Source organism: Solenopsis invicta, chromosome 10 (assembly GCF_016802725.1).
Source record: "Solenopsis invicta isolate M01_SB chromosome 10, UNIL_Sinv_3.0, whole genome shotgun sequence".
Classification (NCBI taxonomy): Eukaryota; Metazoa; Arthropoda; class Insecta; order Hymenoptera; family Formicidae; genus Solenopsis; species Solenopsis invicta.
Window position 1 is genome coordinate 9,841,716 of NC_052673.1, and position 27,811 is coordinate 9,869,526.

Consider the following 27,811-nt stretch of genomic DNA (forward strand, 5'->3'; position numbering starts at 1 on the left):
ATGGGAAAAGCGCGGCCGCTCTGCGACTTTGGGGAAAAGTTTTTTATCCTCATCCGCGATTGAGAAAAAAAAAACAGAGGATCGTGCACGGTGATCAATCTATTTTGAAGAAATCCGAAGTATCTGCCGATAAATAGCAAGAATAGATATTTTCATTGAACTAAAGCAATTCTTTTCAATTATCCGCGAGAGTTTCGAATAATTAAATGTGACTGATTCTAATTCTGGATACTGAAATTCCGGGTTGAAGCAGACTCTCTTCCTTACATCGCTTAAACAAACACCGTGTCGGATCTGATTCGAGACACGTCGTCTTCTTATTCTCTTGTAGACTTTGCAGCGACGGACTGTTTATTTGTATTACTGCAATAGCTCAAGCTATGACCTAAATGTTTTCTGACTATCTTACAGGGTGCGGAGAAATTTACGTTAACTCAACGCTGAAACGCGCACATGAGACATAACTCACATGATAAACCTAACAGATACATTGAATTAAAATTGCGAGCGAAATGAAATTAAATGAAATATATTACGTACTGATATGAAAATTGCTGATACTCGACATATTTATATACACGTATACACATACATATATATACAGGGTGTCCCGAAATTAAAAATGCCGAATCAAAATGCTATGAAGAGAGAGTTCTCGAAAATTAAAATAGTCGTTTTTAGATTTCTATTTCAAGTAGTAATTTTTAAAATATAAGGACTTAAAGCTGGTCAATTCAGAGATTACATTTAGATGACTGTCTGTCAGTAGTACTAAGGCTCGCGTGACTTATGAACGTACGACTGTCTAAACGCAAGTTTGCGATGGCGAGCTTTGAACTCTCATATCTCAAAAAACCATTGTGCGAAGTCAAAATTTACTAATAACTATTTTACTTAATTTTTTCGTGAAGTTTCTTGTTGCAGTATTTTGATTTGCGAATTTCGGGACACCCTGTATACATAAGTTTATATATCTTACGAAGCGTTAAACGTCGACGCATTATTTACTCTGGGGGAAGCGCTGTCTGTTACTTAACAGCAACTATTTTCAAGTTTGTTATTAAGTTTTCGCGTATCCAAGTCACGAGGTGAATCGTATGAAACACGCGATAAACTGTAAATCGTGTGATAATAACTCTCGTCACGCAATCTTCACGATCACGTTATGTCGATATTCCCGCACGACTCCGTGTACATTTTGCAAACGCGATAAATCAAGACGTCGCACTATGCCCGTTTTCATGCTTTCTATCTCATCGTTTCCCTATTACGCTCATGCACCATACGCCTACCAACAAAGTCAAGTCCTGCTAAATGGCACGAAGAACATATGAAAATAGATTGCCGTAATTCAGGAAGAAGATGCATATCAGATTTAATAATCTTTAACCTTTATTTCTTATTACTTCTCAGTTTCTCTCGAGGGAAAATGAGTGCCACGATGTTGCAACATGGAAATAAAAGGGAATGTATGTGTTTTCGGAATACCAAACTTTCAAGCCTTTCAGTTTCGTTAAATAAATGTAATTTAGAAACGAAAGTAAATTAATATCGACCTTTATTGCGCAACGGAATACTTTCCTTTTCCGTATTAAGCTTGCGCCAAGGAGAGAATAAATTAGGAGTTTATTTTTGCGGATTTAATGATGCTATTCGTGATTCGGGAAGAGCAGTTAAGAAACAGACGAAAGTGTCGTCTCCGTTTATCATCTCGGGACGGATACCGCAAGAGACTGAGTCATACATGTGCTAACTGTAAGAAGAACGTTATGAAGTGAGTCGCAAAAGTAACAAAGGGACCACACATACGCGGACGATACGTTTGATCCTTGAGCGTGACGAAGAATGCACTGAAGAAGGGATTCTTAACGATCTGAATTCCTTCAAGTTAACTCGGGAGTCAATCGGAAAGAGCCTTTAAGGCGAGAGCTGCGCTCGTTATAAATTTCCCAGTTAATTATAACCAACGATTCAATAAACATTTTATTGCGCACATTCCTCCCGCAAAGAACTCAATTTACCGCAACGGATGCTGCGGATGATTCGAGAATAAATTGTTGGTAGCGACAACTTCCGGCTTTCTTATAATTCTCATTAACGTTTCTTAAATTCTTTGGAAGATTGCGTTGACGCATTCCTCTGTAATTCTTTTTATTGTAATAACAAAAGTTCATTGTTTTCCGCCTTTTACAATGTAGGCTAATTTTTTCTTGCTATTTGTTTCGCTAACTCATTGCTCCACGATATAATTTATTGAACTGCTATTGTTGGAGAGAAAATTATTTCAAATAATTTGTAAATATAAAGTTTTATATCATAAAAATTATTTTTAATAATTAGTTGATTGAGTAACAGGTTATTAATTCAATTATATGTTTTTCTCTATTTTGCTCTCTCGAATAAAAAGTATTTCTTTTTTAATCAGAAATTATCTTTCATATTTATAAAATATTGACGTAGCTGGCAAGAAAATAACTTACGTTACGTGCCGATTGTTATTTGTCGAAAGTTAAAGATTTCTGATCAGAAGCCATCGAAATCTTTTCGTTTTGAAATGTGAAGCCGGAACCAGCTATTCCGCAATGAATGTTTAGAACCATTTAGCAGTCGCTAAACGCCGCGGGTAGCCAGTATCCTGAGCGACCAACTCCTTTCAGTTCATGTTTCCATCCATTGAATACCTCGTAGCGGGTTCTTCGAAGGGAGAGAAACGGAGAGAGGTTGTAAGGAGGCCTTGCAAGGTTACCTATCTGTTAGCGAGGTCTACGAACTACTTTCGAGTCTATCTATGTTTATATTTTGGTAACGTTTTATATCCACAATTTTTTTAAACAATCTGAGGACAATTTATTTTATATATATAAAACTGTATTCTATACGACCTACCTAAGCTTTTTGATTTTTTTTCGAATTGCCGAGTTTAAAATTATAAAAACTGATACTAGATTTAAAATAGGAAATATTTCTAAACATCAAATTAAAATATGAGACAGTTTCAAATATTTACGTGAGTGGAGATAAATAACCATCTCTTGATAGTTGTAAAAAGCACTAACTTTTCTACGAAATATTAGATCATGAGAAACATAATCAAGAAAATTCTACTTTTGATCGCAATACCAACGACAGAATAAGCAAACTGAGCAGTCAACTGTTGCAAATAAGTCACATTAACAATTTGTACGACATACCTACTAGCGTCATTTGTTCAATTTATCATATAACTATTTAGAAACAGCAAGTAGGTCATATTAAGTATTAAGTCATATAGGGTACACTCAACCTTACATAAAATAGAGATTTGAGGAGATAAAATTGTTAGAAAGTAAAATTTGTTATTTATATCCTTTTTAATAATTTCCGAATAATTTCCAATTTAACTTACCACAAATTTAAAGTTGCATTATTAATATAATCAAAAATCTTTCACTTTTCATGTATTACGTAAATAATAAGGAAAGGCTAAAGTTTATCATAATAATAACCGATATCTTAATCTTTCATGTTACCCAATGCGTTTCAAGTTATTCAGTCAGATTCACTAACGACTTTGGTCTTTAAATTGGATAATTGGACTTCCATGGTAATTTCCTGCCGACGTTGAACATTCACGGAAGTTACGAACAGAAACGCGGGTGCGATTTCCGCGTGACAAAACCGTTTTCTCCGTTCATCCTCGAGACTCGGCGCACCGGAGTGCATGTTGGCACGTTAATTCCGCCGGTAACAGGGCAGCGGTCGCGTCGCAAGCGTAACGCTTTGTAATTACCGGCCGTCATTATCGTGCTACTCGACTTGACGCGATGATTACGGTGCACCGGACAGGAGCAAATCGAGAGTGCCTCGCTACGGTGCGTGGTCACGCGGAACACCCCGAAGCGCGAGTGGCATCGCGGGGCCAGGTAGTTCACTGGGCCCCGATTAACGCCGCCTGACGGGGCCCTTCCTGCGGAATTATCAGCACGGCGGATTGAATTTTCGCCGCCGGCGATTCGAGTCACGAGTGCGGGCCGTTACACTGCAACAGACGTGACACTCTAATGTATCGGCTAGGTGTTTAATATTCCGCTTAGCCCAAGTCTTTCGACATTACCGAACACGCATTCGTTGCGTCGAATTCGTGGTTGCGTAGCCAGCACGCTGTTGTAGCACCGTGAAATCGTTTTACTGTCGACGATGCTATCGCACCGGCGATACCCGTCCAAAACTTCGTTTTCCGTGTCTCGAGGTCAACACGTATCGGCACTTCCATTCGTATCGACGTCATAAATTATTTATATTAGGAAACATGTTGATAACCATGCCAGACAGAACTGATAATAGTAGTACTGAAAAAAAAAAACATAGCGCCACACAACTATTAATTCAATATTTTATTCTGACTTTATACAGCAACAATTAAATAGTTTATATTACAAACTTAAGGCGTTGTTCCATTGTGTATTTGTAAATTGATATTTTGTACAATTTTTTATTTTAATTATCTCGTACTTGAATTTTTCAAGTTTTTTATTTTTTTTTTAATTTTCTAATTCTTTATATTAATTATTAAGTATATCGACGTATTTTGCAATTTTTATTAATAGGAACATTCGTGAGAAAAATAAAATGTACGAATTATTACATTTGAACTTTTCAAATGTATTTTAATGTGTTGGATTTTATTTCTCGTTTCGATCGATAAAAAATTCTTAACCGGAATCAATTATTATTTATAATACCATTCACGTGTTGAGAAAGTAATCGCAAGGGATGATGAAGCAACATAGTCCCTTTTGACAAAATTCTCCGCGGTTTCAGAACTGGTTTGGAGTCGAGAGTTGGCTAATTGGAATTAAATGCAGTTTCTCCCGCCCGCCGCGGCTGCATTTATAAACAGCCGAATGACAAATACCGCGATAGCGACAGTAATTAGGTATACACGATACCTCCATTTCCATGTAGAGGGCTCTTCCTCTTCTCGATATCTCGTCCGTCTTTCTCTCGCCGCTTAATCATTCGAGTTCTGATTGTGTTCCAATGGACTTTGAAGTCTGAATGAACTTCAGCATACGTATACGTAATTACGCATACATGCTTTTACATGTTGATGATAATGCATTGATGCAGACAAATTTCATTAATCAGATAAGAATATGATTACGCTTTCTGAAGAATTTTGTCATTGAAAATAGGACGAGAAGCGTATGTGATAACGTTACTCATACATGATGACCGAGCTTAATAAATCAATTTGTTAAAGTACGATTAGATATACAATATTTTATTACAAGTAATATTTTTATATATAAATTTGATTACGTTTGTTCCACTAATATATCAAGCGGATAAAAGAAGTTAATAATAAGTTTAGCAAATAATACGTTGTCATGTACGTACAATAATCATTATTATTCAAGAGCTAAAAAATTTATGTCAGGTTGCCTGAGGTGGAAAGAATGCGTACACCTGCTCTGTTGTACCTTGTATTACTCAACGAAATGTACACAAACGTTTAACGAGTGTTAAACCCATAAAGGTGTTGCTGACACTACCGAGCTTGACGCCTCCGCTTCTTCTTCGAGATATGCCGTTACTTTCTCGAGGCAGGGTAGGCATCTGAAGCAGAGATTTTGTTACGCGGGAAAAAAACGGCATTCCTGCACTCAATGTTGAGAGTACATTATTTTAATTCTTTTTCATTGGCTGCTCTATTGTCTGGTGAAATCTATTATTTTTCTAATTATTATTTTATTTTATACATTAATCATATATTTTTTATTCTTTTTGTCTTTTTATTGTGACTTTAATTTTTGACTTTAATTTCTTGTCATCAGTTATTTTTATTTTTTTAATAGAATTAGTTTGCCTAAGAACTGTATATCTAATTTAGGATTTTTTAAATTTGGTTTGTAAAAGAGGTAAACAGTACAGAATGTTTTATTGACACTCTATACGTTTCCAAGTATTGAGAAATGATATTTTCTTCATGCTAAACTAACTAGAATAAATTAAAGTCGGATTCTGTTCACGCGGTGACTCGCGCGCATCGTCTCGCAAAGAATTAGCATGACATTAAGCGTTAGCTTGCAATTTACAAATATGCTGGATAAGACCAATGCGTGTGTCTCTTTCTCAGACTGCTGAATCTTTGAATTCTGAAGAGGGTGTAGTCTACGAGTTTTGCATCTGGGCGTATCACTGTCTAAATTGTGACATCATGAATAGATTCTGCATGCATATTACTCTTATTTATTGTAGTATAAAATTAATGCTGAAATAATGTTAATTAATATTATTTTGTTGTCATTAATTTTATTAACGCAGTAATGATGTGGATTCGAAGACGATCTCCATACTTTTTCTGACATTAAGAATTTTTACGAAGCACATCTAAATAAACTAATATACTAAATTTCTATAAATTAATCTATTATGCTATGTTTATAATTTAATATAAACATTAAATTTAATATAAATGTAAATATATTAAATTTTCTCATGGGTAATGTGACTTTCTGTGAAGACTTTGTGCGCAATAAAAGATAAATTTTTTTGCATATTCTATTTTGCGACGCGATTTATTTTATGAATGGAACCTTGAACCCCATGCTTGAAAGAACTTTAAGTAGAACACAGAACATTGTTTGACTTTTTGCTCGTTCGCTTTTTTTTTCTTTTGTTACGATGCGCACCTCTCGCTGCTTTTCGGAGAACGATGTCAATGAGTCTAGACGAGGGAAATAGTTCGTGTCCGCAATTGCACGTAGCCGAATGGCTGCGAAGGTTAATAGGCTGGTCATTGTGTGATTCACATGGTTAGTCGAAACCTACATTTAACATTCTCTCCAGCAGTTGTCTTCGTTTGTTGGCATTTTTCCTCGAAACGTGCAGCAATTTTTCGTTATGTATTTCGAGGTGTCAGTCTTACTATGTCAAACTAGTTAATAGAATTAGCATACGCGGCAGTTTATTAGAACGCACTGGAGCCAGGCTGAATAATTTAACATAAATTACAAGCGCGATAACGGTTGTGATAGCGATTAATTGCAGATTAGCCTGACAGACGGACAAGCTAATAAAACGAATTTGATAGTCGCTTTTCAAATTTGGAACGGCAAATATAATACGAGCTTGCGGATGTAGTTCTAATCGGTCACACGCGAATGCGTTACATGGAGTAGTTGGAGGGGGAACCCCGGGAGCAAGGTCCTATGATTATGGTCGCCGTCGATGCACATGCACAGGACACGCACTGACGCAATCTGCACGAGTATCGTGCAGCAACTGCATGGCAGTCCGAATGACCGCAATTAACCTTACGTAACTCGGCCTTTCCTGGTGGTCCTCCAATTATCCGTGGCCTCACAGATAAACTGTATACAATACGTCGATACGTAGAAGCAACTACGTCTGCTGCTTAACATTTTTTTTGCATCTTTTTGTTCCGTTTCAGTAGCTACACAGTAGAAAACATATTGCATTTATGCCAAAAACGACTCTTGTTAAGATTTTCGTGTTAAATTTATGTTCAACATTTCTTGGTCCAATAATACAATTTATGGATTGAATGAACAAATAAAAATAAAAATAATGTAGTTTTAAAACGATAATTTTAAAATAAATGAATATAATGTACGTGTCATTATAAATTTTAATTTTATTCAAGGAATATGCTTTCACATTTGTTTTCAAATTATATCAAAAAGTTGCATTTTTTGTGTTAATTTATGTGTTTATAACATATTCATCTTGCGTTAAATTAACACAAATTTGTGCGGACCGTTTGGGACATGAAATATAAGCATGTTAAATTTAACACAAATTTTCCAACTGTAGGAGCTTTAAATAGTTTTTTTTACAGAAAAATTCTAATGATTTTTTTAGATAAATTTTAACTCTCTATGATCAAACATTTTTTTGGCTGCTTTTCTAGTCAAACTGGGTCACTGGTGTCTGATAGTGTTTTTGAAAGAGCTTTCGGGCTTTAAAAAAATCTGGTATCTTTTTCCAACATTCCAAAATACGTTTTCACAATTGTTTGACCCAACACGGTTTTCACTTTTTTTTTGTACGTGTTTGAATTTGAGGCAGAGTAATTTAAAATAATTGAAAATTTTTCTGAGTCTTTGAATCTTCGGTTGGACCACGGAGGGTTAACTTCTGTTTTATTTGCATCGCCATATACGACATGGCGAATTAAAATTTTTCACTATCGCAATAACCGTTTTTGCAAGCATGGATTCTCATTGTTAATTCTTATTATTACACATGAGATGTGAAATGATCGGCTATCATTCCCGCCTACGTGCACGAGATCACGCCTCGTTGTAACGCGACGGGAGCAGAGATCTTGTGGAACGCAACAGCGTCCGAGAGTGCGATAATAACGCGCCGTAAAAAGAAGCGGGAACAGCTTTAAAGCTCCGTTCCGCGTAACAAATATGTCGTACGGGGAACACTCAGCGCTCTTATCAGCCGGATTTACGATTTCGATTAGCACGAAGCTGTCGTGTCTGCCTTCCTGGTGGTGAGAAGACACTAAAAACAATTATCGCCGACGTATCGCACCTTGGGAAGAGCTCGGCTTTGGAAGGGTAAAAATCTCGCGAATTGAATTACAGCCGCCCACGCGTGCGGAAATGTTTGTGTATCGCCAGTATCTAAGTGGCAAGTCAATATATCGAAGCGCAAGTTTGCACAAATCCTTATTTTTCTCTGATGAAACCTTTTGATTTTAACATAACTACATACGAGATTAACATTGATAAAAATAGTATTATTCTATTTTTATGCGTATAACATTTTATGTTTTAATGTTTTTTTTTGTAATATTCTAATCGTTTTTATTTAGAAAAAGAGATCAAATTTTTAAGAAAGACATTGCTAACTGCTATACGTACATAAAATAACATAATTTGATGCCTAAAGGCTGTGAAACTCAACAAATATAATTTGCAAAGGAAAACCATCGGAATATCAAATTCATATCGTACAGATAAAATCTCGACGTGTCGATATTTACGTAGTGAGGCGTTGGTAGTTAATACATGCCGCGAAGTCGATCTCTGATCTGTTCCGTCTGTATTCCTGCGAGCCACCCAGGTGTGAACGCGCCCAGGAGCAAAAGGATTGCGGGGTAAATTACCGGCAATAATTCCCAACTGATAAGAACGGCGCGCGTCACTCTTTCTTTCTCTCTCTCTCTCTTTCTCTTTCGCAGCTAGCGGGCCGTTTAATTCAGTTTAACCAACGGGCCGTGTCCGACTCTCGCAGAATGGTATTCGATTAGGGTAAGGTATCGGTACCGGGAGGCATCGGTATTGTAGTTATTTACGAGACGTTCTGACAGCCCCCACCTACCTATCGCGAGCCACAAATTCCCACGTCCTACGCGTGCTTTAAGACAGACGAATCGGAATTTGGACTACGATTTTCGGGCAATAAATCCGACAATCGAGGAAAGAATTCTTTTTATTGATCACTAAAACATAAAAAAAATTGTAATTGTGTTAGCAAAAATTCGACTACTTATTCTATCATTCACGTGTCTTATAATAAAATTTCATTTTATTCAAATGTTTGAGAGATTTGAATTGTATATATAATTCTGACTTTTTTTTACTGTAAAGTAAAAACAGATCATTAGAAAAATAAAACAGTTACAAAGCAATATTTAAAAAAAATTGAATTTTGTCATAAAAACGTATTTTTATCAGATATTTTAAGCAGATATACTATTCAGAAAGAACAATCCATTAACATTTTGATTATTGTGACAGCTTAGGATAATTTCAGTCTTATAGAGTTACATTTTCACGCGTTAGCTAGGCTAACGTGGCCGTTATCCGGTGTTGTGCTTACATAAGGCGACGAGCATTGTCGTTCACCTGTAAAATCACCTGACGTATTGGCTGCCGGCCACGATTAGACATCCGGTGATTTTCTGATATTACGTGTGCAGGCAGGCGATTCGCAGGCGTTTCTCATGCATGACTTCATTGTTGGCGAGTTCAATGAATGTAACGGCATACGTATTGTATTCTTCAAGCGGGTTGCAATCTCGCGATTCGTAATCTTGCGATCGCGTGCACGTTAGATCTAGAGAGATACACGGCGAGTTGCGAACGTATCGGGTAAAGTGCAAGCAATCGGTTTAATTACCTCGATATAATTCATTTAATACGTTGCATAACTTTCGTTAGAAGCGCCAAGTTCCTGCTATTTTTTTTCTTACTTGTACTCGTACGTAGTATTCCACTCGCATAGAAGGAATATTTGACCCTGAATAATATTTTTATCATAATAAATAGTTTATCCAAAGATATATATAATTAAAAGCAATTTTGCAATTGTAAAAGATTATTGAAACTTTACGAGGTAATATTATATTGTATGATATGATATGTTATGTGTACAGATAAACAATTTATTACTTTTTTAATGAAATTTAGTATTTATTGTCGAAACGTGCCATTTATAATGAAAGTAATCCACATTATATTTCAATACTTTTCAGTATGAGTTATAGATTTTGGCTCGATAAAAAGAGTGATCTTTTCTTGGGACGAATTTATCAAGTCATTTTTTTATATCTTCGACATTTCTAAATTCTTTTGCGAAGCGTGCTGCATTGAACGGAATAAATGATAATCTGAAGGCGCTATTCGGTGTGATAAAACGGCCAAGCTGCAACATTTTATCTTTGACCAATCTCGCCAGAGCAGCAATTTGATTGGACGACGACCTTTTCCTATCATCGCCAGTTGCAGACTCGCTATTGTAACTTGGATGCTTCACTGGACCCGGCGTATTCTCCTGACGTAGCGCCATCAGATTATCATTTGTTCCGTTCGATGTAGCACGCTTTGCCTGACGAAAAATTCATAAAAGTCGCACGAGGAAAAATAATTATGCTATTGTTGCAAAGTTGTCTTTGTTATTGCATATTTGTAACGACAACGACAATTTAATTATGTCCCAACAAATTTTAGAAATTATTTATTAATAGAGCAGAATTTATTTTGTTGCTACGATAGAAAAAATTTTTCTGAGTGCATTTGTCTTTATAATTTGCTGTTAAAGCAAAATAATATATTCTTAGCAAATACTTTTATTATTAGAGCAAAAGTACTACTGTTTATACTACTCTTCCATCTCTCTCTGTTCCGTCGAAAATGAATTTGTTCTGAATGAATAACAGAAGAATTTGTAATTTTAGCAAACTGCAAGCAAATATCAGCTAGTACTCTTAACTAATCTCTTTGCTGCGTAATAACTAATAGATTTTGCTACAGCAGCATAAAATCTGCTATCAGCAAATTATTTTTCTCCGAAGAAATAAGAATATGGCTTGATAAAATCGCAAGAAGAGACTTTTCTATCAGAATCTATAATTGACTGAAAAGTGGCGGAAAGTATTGAAAAATAATGAGGATTACTTTCATGATTAAACTATCGGTATATGTTTCAATAATAAATACTGAATTTTATAAACAAGTAATGGATTATTTATTTGAACGCCTAATATTAGTAGAGTTTTACTAAGTTTTTAATAAATCGCAGAGTTTAGCTACGATGTAATGAATTGCTGGAATTTTTTCAATAATGGCAAAAACTCTACGTAACAGATTACGAGAGTCGTTTTGCAATAATTATAAAATTTGATACAGCTGTATTAAGTTAGTAGATAAGATCGCCTATGATTCAATATTTTTTTTCGCAGGTGACTAGAGATACTCGCTACGATAAAGTTGTATACGGTAGTCGAAAGCGAGTACAAAATGTAATGTTAATTATTATTAGTCAGCTCGCCGGAGCGTAAAGCCGTGCTCATATTTTAGTTTCGCTATCGCACTTGTCTCGGTACCATTAACGTAACTCCATGTACAGAAATATCAATCCATCGTCGCCATGCCTCTGTTACAGCTGAATGAAATGAGAGAAATTATTTCACCAGATTGCACTTTAGAGTCCTTCACACGACCCTTACTGTCGCCTCACGTCGAAATAACCAGCTGTCTGTAATTCAGAATCTTTGCAGTGCTGCAAGTTACTAATATGTGAATATTTATAAAAAATTAACAAAACATTTAACTTGCAGAATAAGCCTACATTTGCCAATTCTCTAATCTAATTTTATTTATTACATGAATTATCTAAAACACAAACTCTATGAAGATTACTTTTATTGCGATTTATCGAAAATTTCTTATTGTATTTATGAGTTAGCGATTGATACTAAACGTTGGAAAGAGTACAAAAAAAGATAATGAAACGTATATGAAATAGGAAAATTACCACAAAATAAGATCGCTCGCCAGGTTTTTCATCCGCGAAGAAATGTTTTTCGTCCGCAAAAGAACGCGTGCACAGATTGCCGCGAACGATGCAAAGCGACACAATTTCGAGTAGTTGGGAAGTGGGTACAAAGTGATTTCAAATTAGCGTCCCACACGTGCGGACGGTAAGGCTAATCTTCGCGGAATATAATTAGCCCCAGTGACTAATGCCAGTACGGCCGCTAAATTTAGCCAAATGCAATCATAACAGCGCAGGTGGTCATTTTACCCTTTTCAAGTATTTGACAAGTCCAGATTATATGAGCCGCGCGACGCAGCGGTCGCAGTGAGTCACGGCGCGGCTAATTATATATATAATGCCTTTGCCAGAACACACCCATAGGTCCTCTTTGGCCTTCTAGCTCTTTTCTCTTTTTTGATTGAGCAATGTACGTATTATAATTTCTTCATCGCTGACTTTTTGTTCGCGCATTAGCGCGTGATTAACGTTTTTACAATAATCACTTAATGCGTTTTACATTGACATGTTTATTCATTTTTTTTTTACTTCTTTTGTCCTTTTGAAATCTAAAGCTTATGAAATTAATCGATCTCTAATAAATTATCTAAATTTTTCTTCAGTCTTATTTACAATTGAATTTTGATATTTACATTTTTATTGCAATTACTGTGCAGTTGTTAAATAAATTTGTCTATAATTTATTCTTTATTGTTTGCTTGATATTGCAGATGTACGAGAAAATGTGTGTAAGATCGTCGAGGTGACCCTGAGAGCATGGAGACTATGCAGGAAGGTGGTGGTCGTCTGCAAAATGGTTCGACCGTCGCGAAGATGCCGAATCGGTTGAAGCTCGTGCAAAGTGACGAAAATGACAAGCTGACAAATGAAAAGACAGCGGAGATGGACCCGTACAGGGAACTGGAGCTCTATCTCGCCAAGGTTAAGGTAAGTCAACGTTGAATTTGTATTTTTACATTTTTCTAACATTTAGTTGCAAGAAATCATAAGACCAGTCGTAAGAAATCGATAGGAATAAAATCTAATATTTTTATAATATTAGATTCTTTAATTAACAAATTAAATTACTGTTAAAGCGATTATATTATAAATTATCTACGACGTTAATAGAGATATCAGTCGGGAATTCTATCGGAGTGAATACGTTTCATTTCAAAAGATAATTATAGAAGAATTTTTCTGTATTTTTTTTCTCGACGTTCCGTCACGAGATCTTTTAGTCCGATACCTTTGTTTTATAATTAAATCTTTCGATGTATAACATCGTATAAAATCTGACGTAAATGTTAAGAAATTAATCACATTTGAAATCTCGCATTGCCCGCGGGTACGATTAATCATCGTATACATATCACTCGCATTCAAAAGTCCCACTCATTCTATCTTTATCCCGTGCGATTAGACGCGCTGTTTTGCAATTTCGTTATTAAAAGCGTGCCTGTACGAATCGTGAAAGGTTCCAACGTTTCACGTAATCGCATTTATACGACCGGATCTCTGAATGAAGAAGACGAAGATCGGGCGCTGATTTAAAAAGGTCGAGTGAATCGACGCCCACTTTCTCTTTACGATAATCGATTCTGATTCCATGGAAGTGACTCGATTCCTCGACTTCTTAGGCCCGAAACGGAAGATTCGAGCGGTGAAAGGGATCGTGCCGTGAGATTCGCCCATAATATTTTTCATTATCGAACAGATCACCGCAAGAGCAAATGATTTCTCTTGCACGATGGGCGAGCACGACGAGGCGGATGATTCCGTCCTGATAAATTTCTCGTCTTTCTTAATTAAAGCTGTTTGATGGGATCTAAATCACGCGTGCCTTGTTTAATGTACACAACGTGGAAAGTAGTCTCGCAGTCTCGCGATTCCGGTACATCCCTCTCGCGGTGGATCATTTAGCGTGCCATAACACTGCTCACTTAGCGGCACAATAAAATCGATCACCGGCCTTATCGATCGTTTCGTTGATCGCCAACGGCGAGGCACGTCGCGACAGATTAGCCGCGGCGTCGACGATCGCGAAATTCCGAAACGAGTTCCGGAGTCGTTTCCTCGCCCCGTTAGTTGTTTTTCCGTATATTCCCTTCCTGATCCGATGTTTATACATCTGTTTTAGAGACTTTACCTAACTAAACGACTCCAGTGGCACCCGGGAGAGTACGAACCGGTTCTTGTTTGCGAATTCGCGTAAGGCGCGTTTGGTTACAGGTGCCTCACCATTACATTTCCATGTGGCTGGTTAATATTCATTAGCTGTAGCGGGATACACTTGGAAAATCTGCTTAGAGTTTAGAGAATTTATTCTCGTCAACATTCTAATGATATATCGACTCTATAAATAATATATAATAACATTTTTATTGTATAACAACGCATGTATATCTGACATTAAATACTCAAATAGTATTGGCGTTAGAATCATTGACCGTTAGCGGGTTTTTCTCTGTCAGCATAAACTTCCTCAGTACATACTATCACGTTCTAAAAATAATTCTAACCATTCATAGATTACGTTAACGCATTAATTTAACAGATCTAATAAATCTCGGCGATCTAACCCGCGATATCGCGGAAAATTCATGAAATACTTCGAATGCTTTTGCATGTCCGTCTGTATCGCGGGTTCAATTATCAGCTTCTGGCCACAGGTTACGTTTTCGTCGTTCGCTTGCGACGCGATTTGCTGATTTTGATCGGGCGTGCGAGCATGCGTGCGTGCGTGCATGCATGCGTGCGTCGATTCCGTGTCGTCCTTTGGCGCGTACCGGTGCATCGCCGTGAGTGCATCGGTGCATGTCGATGCAGCGCAAATAAACAAGAAGAGCCTCGTCGGTCTCGCGTCGTACTGCGAGAGGGATAAGGAAGGTGGCGGCCGATGGCTCATCGTTAAAACTAGTTGGTGCGGAAGTCGCCTCTCGGACTCCTACTATTTCTCAGATAGTGCCTGCGAGTGCTGCTACTGGTCGACACGCGGTGTACCTTAACGTGGTCTTTACGAGAAACTTATAGCCGCGATGTAATCGGGGCCCAATATCGTTTTCCAGATGAATGATTGACCATTATCGGCTAACGAGTGATCTGAGCTTCAAAGATCCCATAGATCCATTTGCGTATCGTTCCCTCCCCCTCCCCCGTACAAATGATTGATAACAGCGACGTCTAAAACATGTCACTGATCAATTCATTCATCTGTGCTCGATATTAAATCGTATTGCAATCGCAGTTTCTTAACATTGATAAATTTCTGCTATGTACGAGTCTTTGTGGTCGCGCGCGAACGTGATATTGATTGCATACTCTTATTTAAATATTTCTCTCATATCTTGCGTAACTGACAGTCCTTCAAGCGTAAAACAGTTATATATTATTTTTGTTTTAATAATTGATTGCGACTTTTGCTCTTACATGATTTCACGCGAGAGTTAATGACGTAATTAACGTACGTGCACTTTGTAATGCACGCCGAGTGTTCGCTTTTCGCGCGTTTTTCTCGCAGCCAGCAGCCTCCCCGAGCGAGGGAGCATGGCGCTCGATATTCTCCCAAGCCGAAAAGCAGATGACACAAACGGATTCTGCTCCGTCCGTCCGTCCTTTTTTGCACTCCCTTTCCGCGTGCATACTTTTTTGTTTTCTCCGACCGTGTGAACTGGCGGTCGCGTTTATTAACTAGACGGATAAAAGAAACCGCGCGTCACACTTGTGATCGTCCGATTGCGTCTGCGATCCTTGACCCCTGCGACGGTCCGTGCGCGTCTGCTTTTTGGAGCAGCCTGGATCGCCTCGATACTCTCGGACGTTAACGAAAGAATATAAATCCTATTGAAGGTTAAATTCGGAAGAACCACTTGAGCAATAACTAGGTCGCGCGCGATTATATCGCAACTGTTTCGAACGGCCGACTCGACGTTAGCAATCTACCGTTGTAGCAAATGTGATAAATTCTTCGCAGTTAATATTTATAATTATCGTCGATAATGTATTACGATGATAAATAATACAGGAATACAGTTTTAGTGGAACAGTCATAGAATATTTGTTAATAACGGTATTTTTGTTTTAAGATTATGGGTTACATTTGTTAAAATGTAAATATCTTACAATCTTGTTTCAAGATTTATAGAAAAACATGAGTTAGAAACGGATCTAAAATATCGTACATGTCGTACGTAGTTTAACATTTAGTAGATCAGCTTGAAACTTTAGGTCAAATAGGATTTGGCAGGATGATAATTAATCCAATACGTTTTGCGTTTCAAGTCCGTAAAAGTGGTTACTCTACAATGTGTTGATTACTTTTTGTTTCTTGCTTTGTCTTTTTGCTTCTTCTACGCATTATTTTATCCCTAATTGCGTTTTTTTTATCACATGTTTCTTGTCTCTTTCCGAGTTTGTAAACTTTTATCTCGTCAATTTCGATAAAACATATTGCAAAGAGGCAAAAAAGCGATAGATAGAAATACATGACACAAAAAACAAAGAGCACATTATAGATTAGCCTTAAATGTGTGCCAAATTTAGCGCCGCGGACTAGCCAAACCGTCAACGTGTTTATGGTGATAGGAGCTCGTGAATTCTTGAATTAATATGATCTTTCGTACATCCGGTTTCTCTACCGCGCGGCGCGGAAATCGTGAAATACGCGTCTATTCCTAGTTTAATTACTGGTATATTATGAAATATGTAATCTAATAGAAATAATCGTTATTTGTTCATCTTGTTACATAATGAATCTGATATTTCTCTTTATACTGTCATCAAATTAACACGTTCGTGTCATATGGGTCCTTGATTATTCATGGACTAAACTTTCCATTCAGGCCATTAATATTTTGACTCTAAAAAGAAACGTAATATAAATTGCAAAATAACTATTAATACTATGCGATATGTAATTATGATGTATGATGCAATATTGATTCAAACCTATGTCTTTATAATAATTTTTATAGTTTTTACCCATTATAGAATTTTATTTAACACATATTTAAATAGATTTATTTAATAAATATAATATAAAAATACCGTAGAACTGCATGGAGTCACGTAACGTATTAAATAAATCATGTAAAATTAATTGGGTACAGAACGTGTTAAGAACTGGAATCATTTTTTTATCTATACAGAGAGTTATAAGATCAAAGCTGAATAGTTTAATTTATATTTATCACAGTCATTTATATTTATCACATTTCTATTCATATTCTCTACTGACTTCTCGGGGACCTTGATTGCCTATACATATTTTTGTCAGTTCGTAGACCTTCATTTTTACTTTCATTTTCATTGTGACGTGAGATACATATGAGTGTCATATAAAAGCATGTAGGATCTCAGGTCTAACAAAGCAACCAAGATGTAAACCTATTTTTCCTCCGTTCTCGGTCATTTATCTAGATCACCGAAGCGAACGAATGCATTCTTTCGATGATATCATTGCGATGACGCGTACCTAAAATAGACACTAGTCACACTTGGTATTTCAGTTGATCGGTACAGAAATCAAATGTTGAATTTGTGTATCGACGCCCACGCGTATTTCCAGAGCATGAAATTATGTCTCGATCGACGACCGGTAGATCGTGAGATCACTTTCTACAACCTACTGACAGCGGAGAATATTTGTAAGACCATCTTGCCGCCGGGCGTCAACCACAAACATTTCTTCACGTTCGTGCAGTTATTAAGTAATAACCGCACGAGAACATAGATCGAGGTCTAAGTAATCATTGACACGGCGGACTCTCCATAGACGTGATAGAAGCCACTGTGTTCGCCGCTCGCGAATCGTATCTTTGATGAGAATATCTTCTTAGAACTGTAAACATCTAATTAATGCTTGCGTTTTTGCTTAATCATATTTAATATGTTCATAATTCAAATTTCATTCCTTCGTTTTTTTTTTTAATAAGTCCATTTCGTTGTATTATTATTTTTATTGAAGTTATTTCAAAAATGTCACAAAATTTAACACAATTTTTTTAAGTTGGAGCGATTTGTATAAAATTTTATTTTACAGTTGTAATTTGAAGATTTATTGGATCACATATCGAATACCTAAAAGTTACAATAAAATTCGCTCTGGGATCATCGTTGAAAGATTCTTTGCCATCGTAGCAACTGTAAGAAGTATTAATTCGCGGTCGGTCCGATGTTCGTTCGTGATGCGGCGGTCATAACGCGTTTAAAACAGCAGTCTAATGCAAACACGTTTCGCACATGTGCGAGGGAGCATGTTTGGTACATACACCGATGCTATGGCTTGCCTGAGGTTACGGATAATAATCAGAACGGAATGTAGCGACCTCAAGCGTAAATGCAAGCGTCTCGACCAGGCGCGCGCGCGGCAGCGTTTCTATCTACATAACTATCTCCCGATCTCAAGCGTAACACGTACGGACTCGTGAGACGATGTGTCCGAATGCGGAATATAAATTCTGGCTGCGACAGACGTTTGCGAGATTGATCGAAGTTTCAAAATGCACACGCAGTTTATTCTTTTGACAACACTATGTTTTATTTTTGGTAAAAATTATCCCGAAACACAATTTAAAGTTAGAAAAAGACGTTTCAAATGTTAATATTTTTTTACAAACAATAACTGTTTTAATATTTTTTTAACAATTAAATGTATTAGATATTTCGTACACAATTCCTATAAACGCGTAATATTATTATTTAATATTAAATAATATTCTTGAAATATTAATAAAAATGATTGTATATCTTTCCAGATAATATTGTATAAATATTATATGAAAAAGTAAATAATATTATTTACTTCAATATTTTAAATTATCAGAAATACTAACTCTTAAATATAATAATTATAATTGGAGATGCGGCAATAAATTTACAAATAGGTTGTGTCTTGCATACGAAATTGCGTATTCGCGATGACAAACTGTCGCGTCGCGGGCGCGAGAAGTGTATTCGTATTAAATTACTGGTGGACACGCGTGTGTACCAACGACTCGCGCGCGAGAACATGTGCTGAAATCAGCATTGTGCCGATATTCGCGACAGTCAAAATTTCTCATAACAGACAAATGTTAACGCGCTATGACAAACTTTAATTATACGCCACGAATTTTTTTTATATATTTCCGCCAATGATTTCTCTTCGATCCATTTGATTTTGATTTTTGTTCTTAATTTATATTAATATATATTAATTTGATATTTTTTTACTTGATATAATGTTATCTTAATTGATAAACGTAGCTGATTCATGCAATAGAATGTATTTTCCGTTTTATGAACTGATTACTCATCTAACAGGCTGATGTGTACTACTTTGATAGATCAAGGATGTATTGGATTTCTTAAAATATTAAGAAAATTATTAAAAAATTACAAATTGTTTTATATTGTATTTGAAAGTAGTAGAAAAAAAATTATTTTTATAAAAAATAGACATATGCTTTAATGAAAATATAATTAATAATGAAATAGTGAAATAAAATATAATGAAAAAATCTGAATCTTTTTATTTAATTAGTTACAAAATAACTAAACAGACAATCACAATACAAATTTGTATAAATTATTTTGAATAAAATATCTACACAAAAAATTAAGATTTTTCCTAACGTAAAAAGTAATTAAATTTTTAATAACAAGTAGAATAAATAAACTACAAAAATATGTTGTTAAATAAAAATATAATTTTATTCACACACCTTTCATACGTAGTTTATTTGAAGTGCTAATATTAAACACATTTCCAAATTTTATTTTCTTTGTAGAGACTGTATGTCCAATACGTTCTTAAATGTGGCATCGTCAATTTTAGTTACGGAAATTATAGATCTAAATCTATAGAAATAAAACCGATAAATAGTTCCTGGAATGTGCTAGAGATAGTCTGCGTGGCGACTCTTGGAAAAATACACGATTTCACGTAAACGGCACGAAGCCGGTTTATTTCACCCCGACGGGCGCTTCGGCGAAGACTGTTCTCACCTTTGCGCGTTTACGAGAGATCGATGGTAGATCCATATAAATTTTCGAGGAACTTCTGGTGGAGTCGCGAATAAAGGACGATGCTTCTCACGGCCAATCTCGCGCGAACCTCCTGCACTTGATGCGCTGCGTATCGACGCATCGCCACATAAATCGTGCGCCAGAGTGAATCACGATAAAATCTCCGGATGCAAAATGGGTAAACTCAGGCTCAGAATGCCGCGTCTGTTTGCGACGACAGGGAAACCAAGTGGGCAGGGAACACTGGAATACGGAATAGCATCCGGCTGGAATACCTCGGGGCTTCCCGATATCGTCAGGACCTGAAATTTTCTTTGGTAGCTCGGGGCCTTCGTCCTCAAGGCGATTTCCATGCTCCTCTTGCCACTTTGTTTTTATAGAAGTTACTTTATCTTTATTATTGTACATATTTTCGATATTTATTGATTAGATAAATTGAATGCTTGATATTTTATCAATTCTCCGAAAAATCAGCCATTCATTATTGATGTCACGGGAATTCTGAATTTTATTATATTTTATTGTGCATTAAAAGAGGATTTAGAAATATCTTACGCGAAAACGTAAAAGTATTCTGATTTTGGTTAGACAAACTTTTTTTGACAAATGCAGCAAATTAAAGTTGACAGCACCTGCGCACAATCTTGATAGTTTGACATTATTTGCATACGAACTTGAATGTTATGTTGGAATCTCAAGGTTGCCCATCCTTTCCCTTGAAGATTGTAATCTCCGTGCACGCGCTGCGTCGATCGTGAACCGACACGTGAAAAGCTCTCGACTCGTGAATGACTCGACTTGAATCACGAGCGAAATATTTCCCCTTAGGAATAAAATCTAGCTGACTCATTCGCTGAACTTGAATCGCCAATGTGTATTCGATTAATTGCCCGCGTTACAAGAATGATGCACACATTATCTGCTGCGTGGGTGATGCCACGTGTTATTACGTTTACACATAAGAAACAATTTTTGTTTGTTATTTTATATAAATTTAATTTACAAATTAAATATTAAATTTGTTCGATGAGATCCATATATTTGTTTTGAATAATTTGACTTAACAAAATTATGAATTTCTAATTTAATATGAATAATGCCTTGTAAAAATAACTTTTAATTGACTTCAGTTAATTTAATCTTAATGTAACGATTAACAGTTTGTTTTTTATTCACGTAACTTTTAACGTAGCTAAATTAATTTTATAAAGCATTAACTTTAACTTAATTTAGCTAAAATAGTATAATATATACTTATCCAACTTTGGTTTTAAATAATTATTTTAATGTAAATTGAATTATTTATTCACGTAATTGAAGGAACACTTGCTATGTGGAGACTTTAATATGAATTACTTTCTTTGTTCAAAAATTTATCAGATTCTCACAAGTATTCCGATATGATTGACTTGATAAAATTGATCTGATACGTAAATTTTTTTTTATGCCAAGTTGATCATGAATTTTATCAATTTGCTTATTAAATTAGCAGTATTTATAAATAAAGTCCTGAAATGTAATTCAAGCGTTGAAGAAAATAGATGCTGATCCGTGGTGATATTTTTAATTTGAACGGTCGTATAAGAGATTGGCCGTGTCAGGCGGATTAATACGCATTAATACGCGGCAAGACGCCCGCAGCACCAGCGCAGTTAAATCGCTCGGGACTTGAAAAAATAGCCTTTATCTGAAAAGAATCTTCCAATTAGGATAATGAACCGTGGAGGATCGGTAAGCTTGCCGGACCTGCGGCCAAGAATTAGCTCTTTAGTAGGCGCCCGGTCCTGGTGCGTGATTTACTAATTATCATACCGCCGTTAAAACGGTTCGGCGTAGCTCACGCGGCCAAATCAGATTTCATTGCTCGAAAGTAAACGCGGCCTTGTGCGCTCGCGTGCGTCTGAGAAAAGTGGTCGCTTGATAACGTCGTGGGAACATCGTGAACAAACTCGCATGTATGTATGCGTTGGTCACACGCGATTAACCCTCAAATACCATACTAATTTTCGTCAGGTATAATGTAACGGAAAACAGGTTAAATATATCTTTATCAATATTGCTTTCTATAAATGTTGATCCAACTGCATGTATGATTAACCTGCTTTGATGCATGTGGTTTGACTCATTAAGACGGTAATAGCGCAGTGGATATATTTTTGTAAGCAACTGATATCTTTTATAGCACAAAAATGACAGATAATTTGATAGAGGAAGAGAGAGAAAGATAAAAACAGAAAATTAAACTTTTTCATTAACGAATTATCGAACACAAATTACAAAATACTCCGTAATGATTAAAAAGTATTTATTTTTAATCGTGAAGAATTAATAACAAATTGTTTATACAGACATAACAACAAGAGCATTGTTCGAAAATTTTATTAAATGTATCAATCAATCAACTATCAATAAATAAACGAGAAATATGTAGTATTAATTGAATATGTATTTAGAATGGTAATTTCGACATGTTTGAAAGGAATTAAGATTTGCGGTATCATCGCGTGCGCGTATCGCTGTTTCGAAATTGTAATCATTCCATTTGGAGATCCAAGTTTTTTCCCTTAATTTTGTTAGAAACGTGGAATTCTCGCGTGTACGCGTGGTAATCGTTCCCTCGAATTCCTCAATGACTTCTTTGTGCCAGCCTTGGATACTTTCACTTTTCATCTCTCGGCCATGTGACCAGGTACTGTCATTCCCCGCAAAATGCACACACGTGCAGTTGCGCTCTCTCGCTCGTTCGCTCGCTCGCTCGCACGTTGCACGCACGGTGCACGCACGTGGGGGACAAGATATGCGCGTGTGTGGGTGGAAGTGTAGGACTGCCGTACATCCGGTTGGGCGTGTCGGATGGGCGCTCGAAAACGGTTGCATTCGTACCTCGTTAACGCGAATCGGATGCAGTTCCTGCCGCAGGACTACAGAATGCAACTACCTTCCGTTAGCGCTGAATGTAGCTCGTTAAGTGATTCATTGAAAGTGTCCAGTATCCTTGACTTGGATATCGAAAAATAAAAAAGCTGTTACAAGTTTGAAAAACTGCTCGAATTTATTAACGTTTTTTTTTGCAAAGCGTAGGAAATATAAATAATAAATTGCATTAGAAGCAAGATACATGTTTTATAATCAAGTCTTTAAAAAAAAATTATTTACGACATTTTAAAAGATTTTATAGCTGAGAAATAAAACTACTTCTGTTTCATTCACGTTCTTTTGCACCAATGTAGCTTAACTTTAAACTCGATTTAACTTTCCGTCTTTGTTTTTTCTCTAAGAGTTAAGAAAAAATGGAAAGTAAATTAAACCGAATTTGAAGTTAAACTACATTGGACTTTAGTGATGCAGCAATGGTTTCGTTCGTTCGAAAGAATCAGCGCTGAAAGGGTTAATAACCAGGCGGGGTCATCGGGTCGCATAAATGTTTTTTCTTCCGCCGGCGGGGCTCGCGTCGCTCCTTGCGCATTATCAATTTGCAATGCTGATAAGATGGAAATGCACGAGCGGATTTGTAAGTCGAGTCGCGACGTAATCAGCTTCGCCGCAGCGAATGATGAAAGCGGTTCGCTCTCCACTGACGAATGATCGACCGATTGCAAACGTTTTTATGTTCGACGGATGTGATCATTATAGTACTTTCTGCATAAATAACATTCCACGAAATAATTTTGTTCTTGTGTATAGGCTTAGGCAACGCAAACAATTTTCACTGCTATAGTATAGAAGAGAAGGTGGTATTACAATATAGGGGCACCTATTTATATTATATTTAATAATTTTGTTAATGATTATTTTACATCGAAACTAGATGATTATATTCATGAAAATGTTGTTCAATAGATTCTAGACTTAATGTTATAAATAAGAATATCTCGATCGCTATGTAAAATAATTGACAAGCCTAAAGGGTCATAGCTAGATCTTAATGTCGAAATAACGTTTGTAATTTTATTTTTCATACAATTGCTAATTCTCTCAATCTGTGTGCCGTTACTTTCGATTTCAAGCACTACTTTCAATTGAACTGTAATATGACGAAATTAAATTGAAAATCAATTTAATACTGTGTCAACAGTATATCCATAATACTATCTTCTTCTCTATTTTATTGAACTATCTAATACAAAAATATATATAATAGCAACAAATAAATAAGCACGAGAAATTTTACTGACAATGAACACACGCGTTACGAGAAGCAAATGTATGAATTGCAAGTTGTAGACAATGACTGTTGCTTGAGGAAACATGTGTATGACAGCTGTTTCCTTTTGGATCTAATTTTGCTCCGTTTGGAAAAGAATTTTCGTGCGAGGCGACAATCGAGACCATTGCAGCTGGTATCCGTTTCGCCCCTTCGAATTTTCAAAAGGATGCCCCTCGTGTCCAATCGATTACGAAATTTATTTGTAGAATTATAATGACGTATTGATTGAATTTGAGATGATGCGCGTGCAGATTCTGTATAGGTAAAATTATCAATATATACAATTGGTCACGAAGACTATAAAAGTTTTTAAATTTCTGTCTGCACCGTTTGCTGTAAACATTCTTTTTTATGGTCTATTAGATTCGCGAAACTGACGGGCAGTTCGTAGAACTCGCATGCCGATCCCCCTTTGCTTCTCGCGCGCGGGATATTCCAGATATCGTTGTCGCTTTTTCTCGGTGTGAACGACCTCGTGAGCCAGCGCCGTCGAAATTAATTTGCCCCCCTTTGCCGGCCGCGTGCAACCCTCGCCTTCTCTTTTTCTAGCCAGCTGCGACGCGAGCCGATCACAACCGCGGCGGCAGGAGCAACGGCAAGCAGATGCGAGCCAACGTGTGGTTAACTCGGAATTACATCCATTTAGCGGCATCCTCGCATTTTGTGGCCGCTTTGTACCGCCAATTTGTTGCCGGCCGGACGCGCCGCCGGTTCCGACGGCTAATTTGTTTGCGCGTAGCACTTGTCACCGCGAGAGCGGCGGAGAGAGCAGTGGGTGGTAACTGATAACGAGCTCCTCCCATGCCTGCGTACCAATACTTTTCGACATGAAAATTTTGTTTTCTTTTTTTATTTTTTTATTTTTTATTAGACCGTATGCGCTACAATTTTATTCGTCATTTCGAAATCAATCTTCTCACAATAAAAATATCGCGGTATCTTAGCTTCTAAATCATTTTTATCGAATAATTGTACCCGGAATTTTAACGCAGAAATGATCTTCTTGGAAATATTTTTGCTAAGGGGAAATAAAAGATATCTGGGAGTTGGCTGAAGCTCTCCTTTCCTCCTGACTTTCAAATTTCTCGAAAATTTTATTGCTTTGCACAGCGCGTTTTCTACATTTACGAGCAGGCGTCTGGTAACTGTAGAGTCACTTCTACACTTTTTGCGAATATACAACCGTGAATTGGCACGCGAGAATAACGCCGCGCGGAAAGATAGGCTTCGGCCAGTAAGGAGGAAGAAACAAGAAGCGGTGTACACAACGGACGGGCGAGTAACACAGATTAGCTCTGTGCCGAGGAAACGTAACGTAACGGTATGAAATGAGAGGCTAGAGCGTGGCTACAGCGATGACATAACATCGTCGGCACCGCCACCTTATAATCGCCTACATGCTTAGGCTGCTCTCACAGCAACCGCCTCTGCGAGAAGAAATATCGTGTACGGTTAATAAACATCTTGCGAGAGCTCACGGTTCTTACGACGTAGACAAGAGATTATTTAATCTTCCTCAAATGATGCGACACGGATGTTTTTTCGTGTGATTAAATGGAATAAAAATAATCTTTAGCTTAACAATAAGTGCGCTTTACTACCAAGTATTTTCGTACTTTATATTCAGTCAACAGAGCGATCGAAGATAATTTCTTGTCGAGGATAAGAGTTACGTCAATGCACAAGTGCGCTCACGCGGAAAATGATAAAAAAACTCTTGTTTTTTTTCCTAACTTCTTCAAATTGCAGCCATTATTTCTATTAACGCGACGATATTCCTAGAATATTATACGAATATTATTAAAAACTAAAATAATATTTCGAGAATATTCTATATTTTTAATATTATGAGAATATTGTATTAATATTATATGTTTGTTTTTATATAATATTCGTAGTATATTATTTCAATATCCGTGAAATATTATGAAAATGTTTTACGAATATTATTGTAATATAGTACAAAATTAATGTAAATTATTATGCATAAAATATATATAAATTTCATAATCATTTCATATAAAAGTTTTAATATTCCCAATCATTTAAAATATTGCAGTAAATAATATATTATATACTTCTCAGATAAGATAGATATTCATATAATATTATTAGGAGTGGACGTATAATTACTTTTTACTAATATTAAATAATATTGTAGCACCTAAAGAGACGTAGTTTGATTTTACTATTAAGGATGTTCCTTAGATATTTAGTAAAGGATTTTAAAATTTTGACGATTTCCTGTAAATCTGTGGAATAGAATCTATTTATATTCCATGATGTGAATAATCCTCTGCTGAAACATGACATAGTTAATTGCAAGGATATATTACTAAAACGCGTATCAGTTCTGAGTATTTAACATTATCTCGGTAATCAACACCAAGTCGATAAATCCGCGAACCTAGAGAAGGAAATTGCAGTGGTGTACGTTTGCTCTTCGCGTCATGTGTATCGAGTTTCCAACGATCCGACGATAATCGAGGTGTATCCATTTACGTGATTTAGCTGATCGTGTTTGCTCGCTAAATGGTATCACTTGCCAAGATTCTGTCACCTATTACCGTTACAAACCTTGGCAAGTGTCGGTCGTTTGTTCGCGTATTATTTCGGTCCTACCACCGAACCATCTTTAATTTGTATTTTATGCTCTGATGATGTTCTATCCGAAGAAAAGCATTTTTTTCAAAACATCCTGAAAAGATCTATTAGAACCGTCGGAGTTGGTGCTGTGAATATCTCACGTTAAATCAACGCATTTACGTCAGTATGTAGGTATTACGTTTGTAAGAACAAGAGCCGGTGCAGCGCTAAGGCAATGTCACGCTGCTCTTGATTATCGTGGCCGCGATTTTTCCTCGATAACGCGGAGTCAAGAATCTTGCGCTGCCCACCTGTTTGCCTCTATCGAAGCCTCACTAGTCTACTTCAACGCATCGCATACCGCATGCATGCGTGGTCGATATATGCTCTTCGCCGACGTGCAATACGCGCCTGCAATGCGCGGTCGCAATCGCGCGTTGCGACTGCACAGTTGCGCTATCGCCGACCGGGGCCTTTTATCGCTCGGTTCAACGGGTAAATAATGACGCCCGCGTGCTTTGCGATTTATGGCGAATCAAACGAATGTTACATAAAGGAAGAGACGGTATATATTTGTATGCAATGCGAACGTAAAAGGCTCTGCACGCGCAACGATTATTCTCGTTGTCGCTCAGCACTTGGCTTTAATTTCAATTGTTATTAATTTACTGTTTATTTAATTTTGAACGCTTTTTTTTATTAGGAAAAAGTGAGAGAAACGACACCTCGAAT

The 27,811-nt window shown here is 36.6% G+C and overlaps 1 protein-coding gene across 2 annotated transcripts in view; it reads left to right on the top strand.

Moving 5' to 3' along the window:
- LOC105193402 (stAR-related lipid transfer protein 13) overlaps positions 1-27,811 on the top strand; it is a 253,509-nt gene that overhangs the window by 15,312 nt on the left and 210,386 nt on the right. For both annotated transcript variants that reach the window (XM_026135510.2, XM_026135511.2), the window contains exon 2: positions 13,011-13,227. In XM_026135510.2, coding sequence (XP_025991295.2) covers positions 13,057-13,227 — 171 coding nt within the window. In that variant the 5' untranslated portion in view covers positions 13,011-13,056. The remainder of the gene's footprint in view (positions 1-13,010; positions 13,228-27,811) is intronic.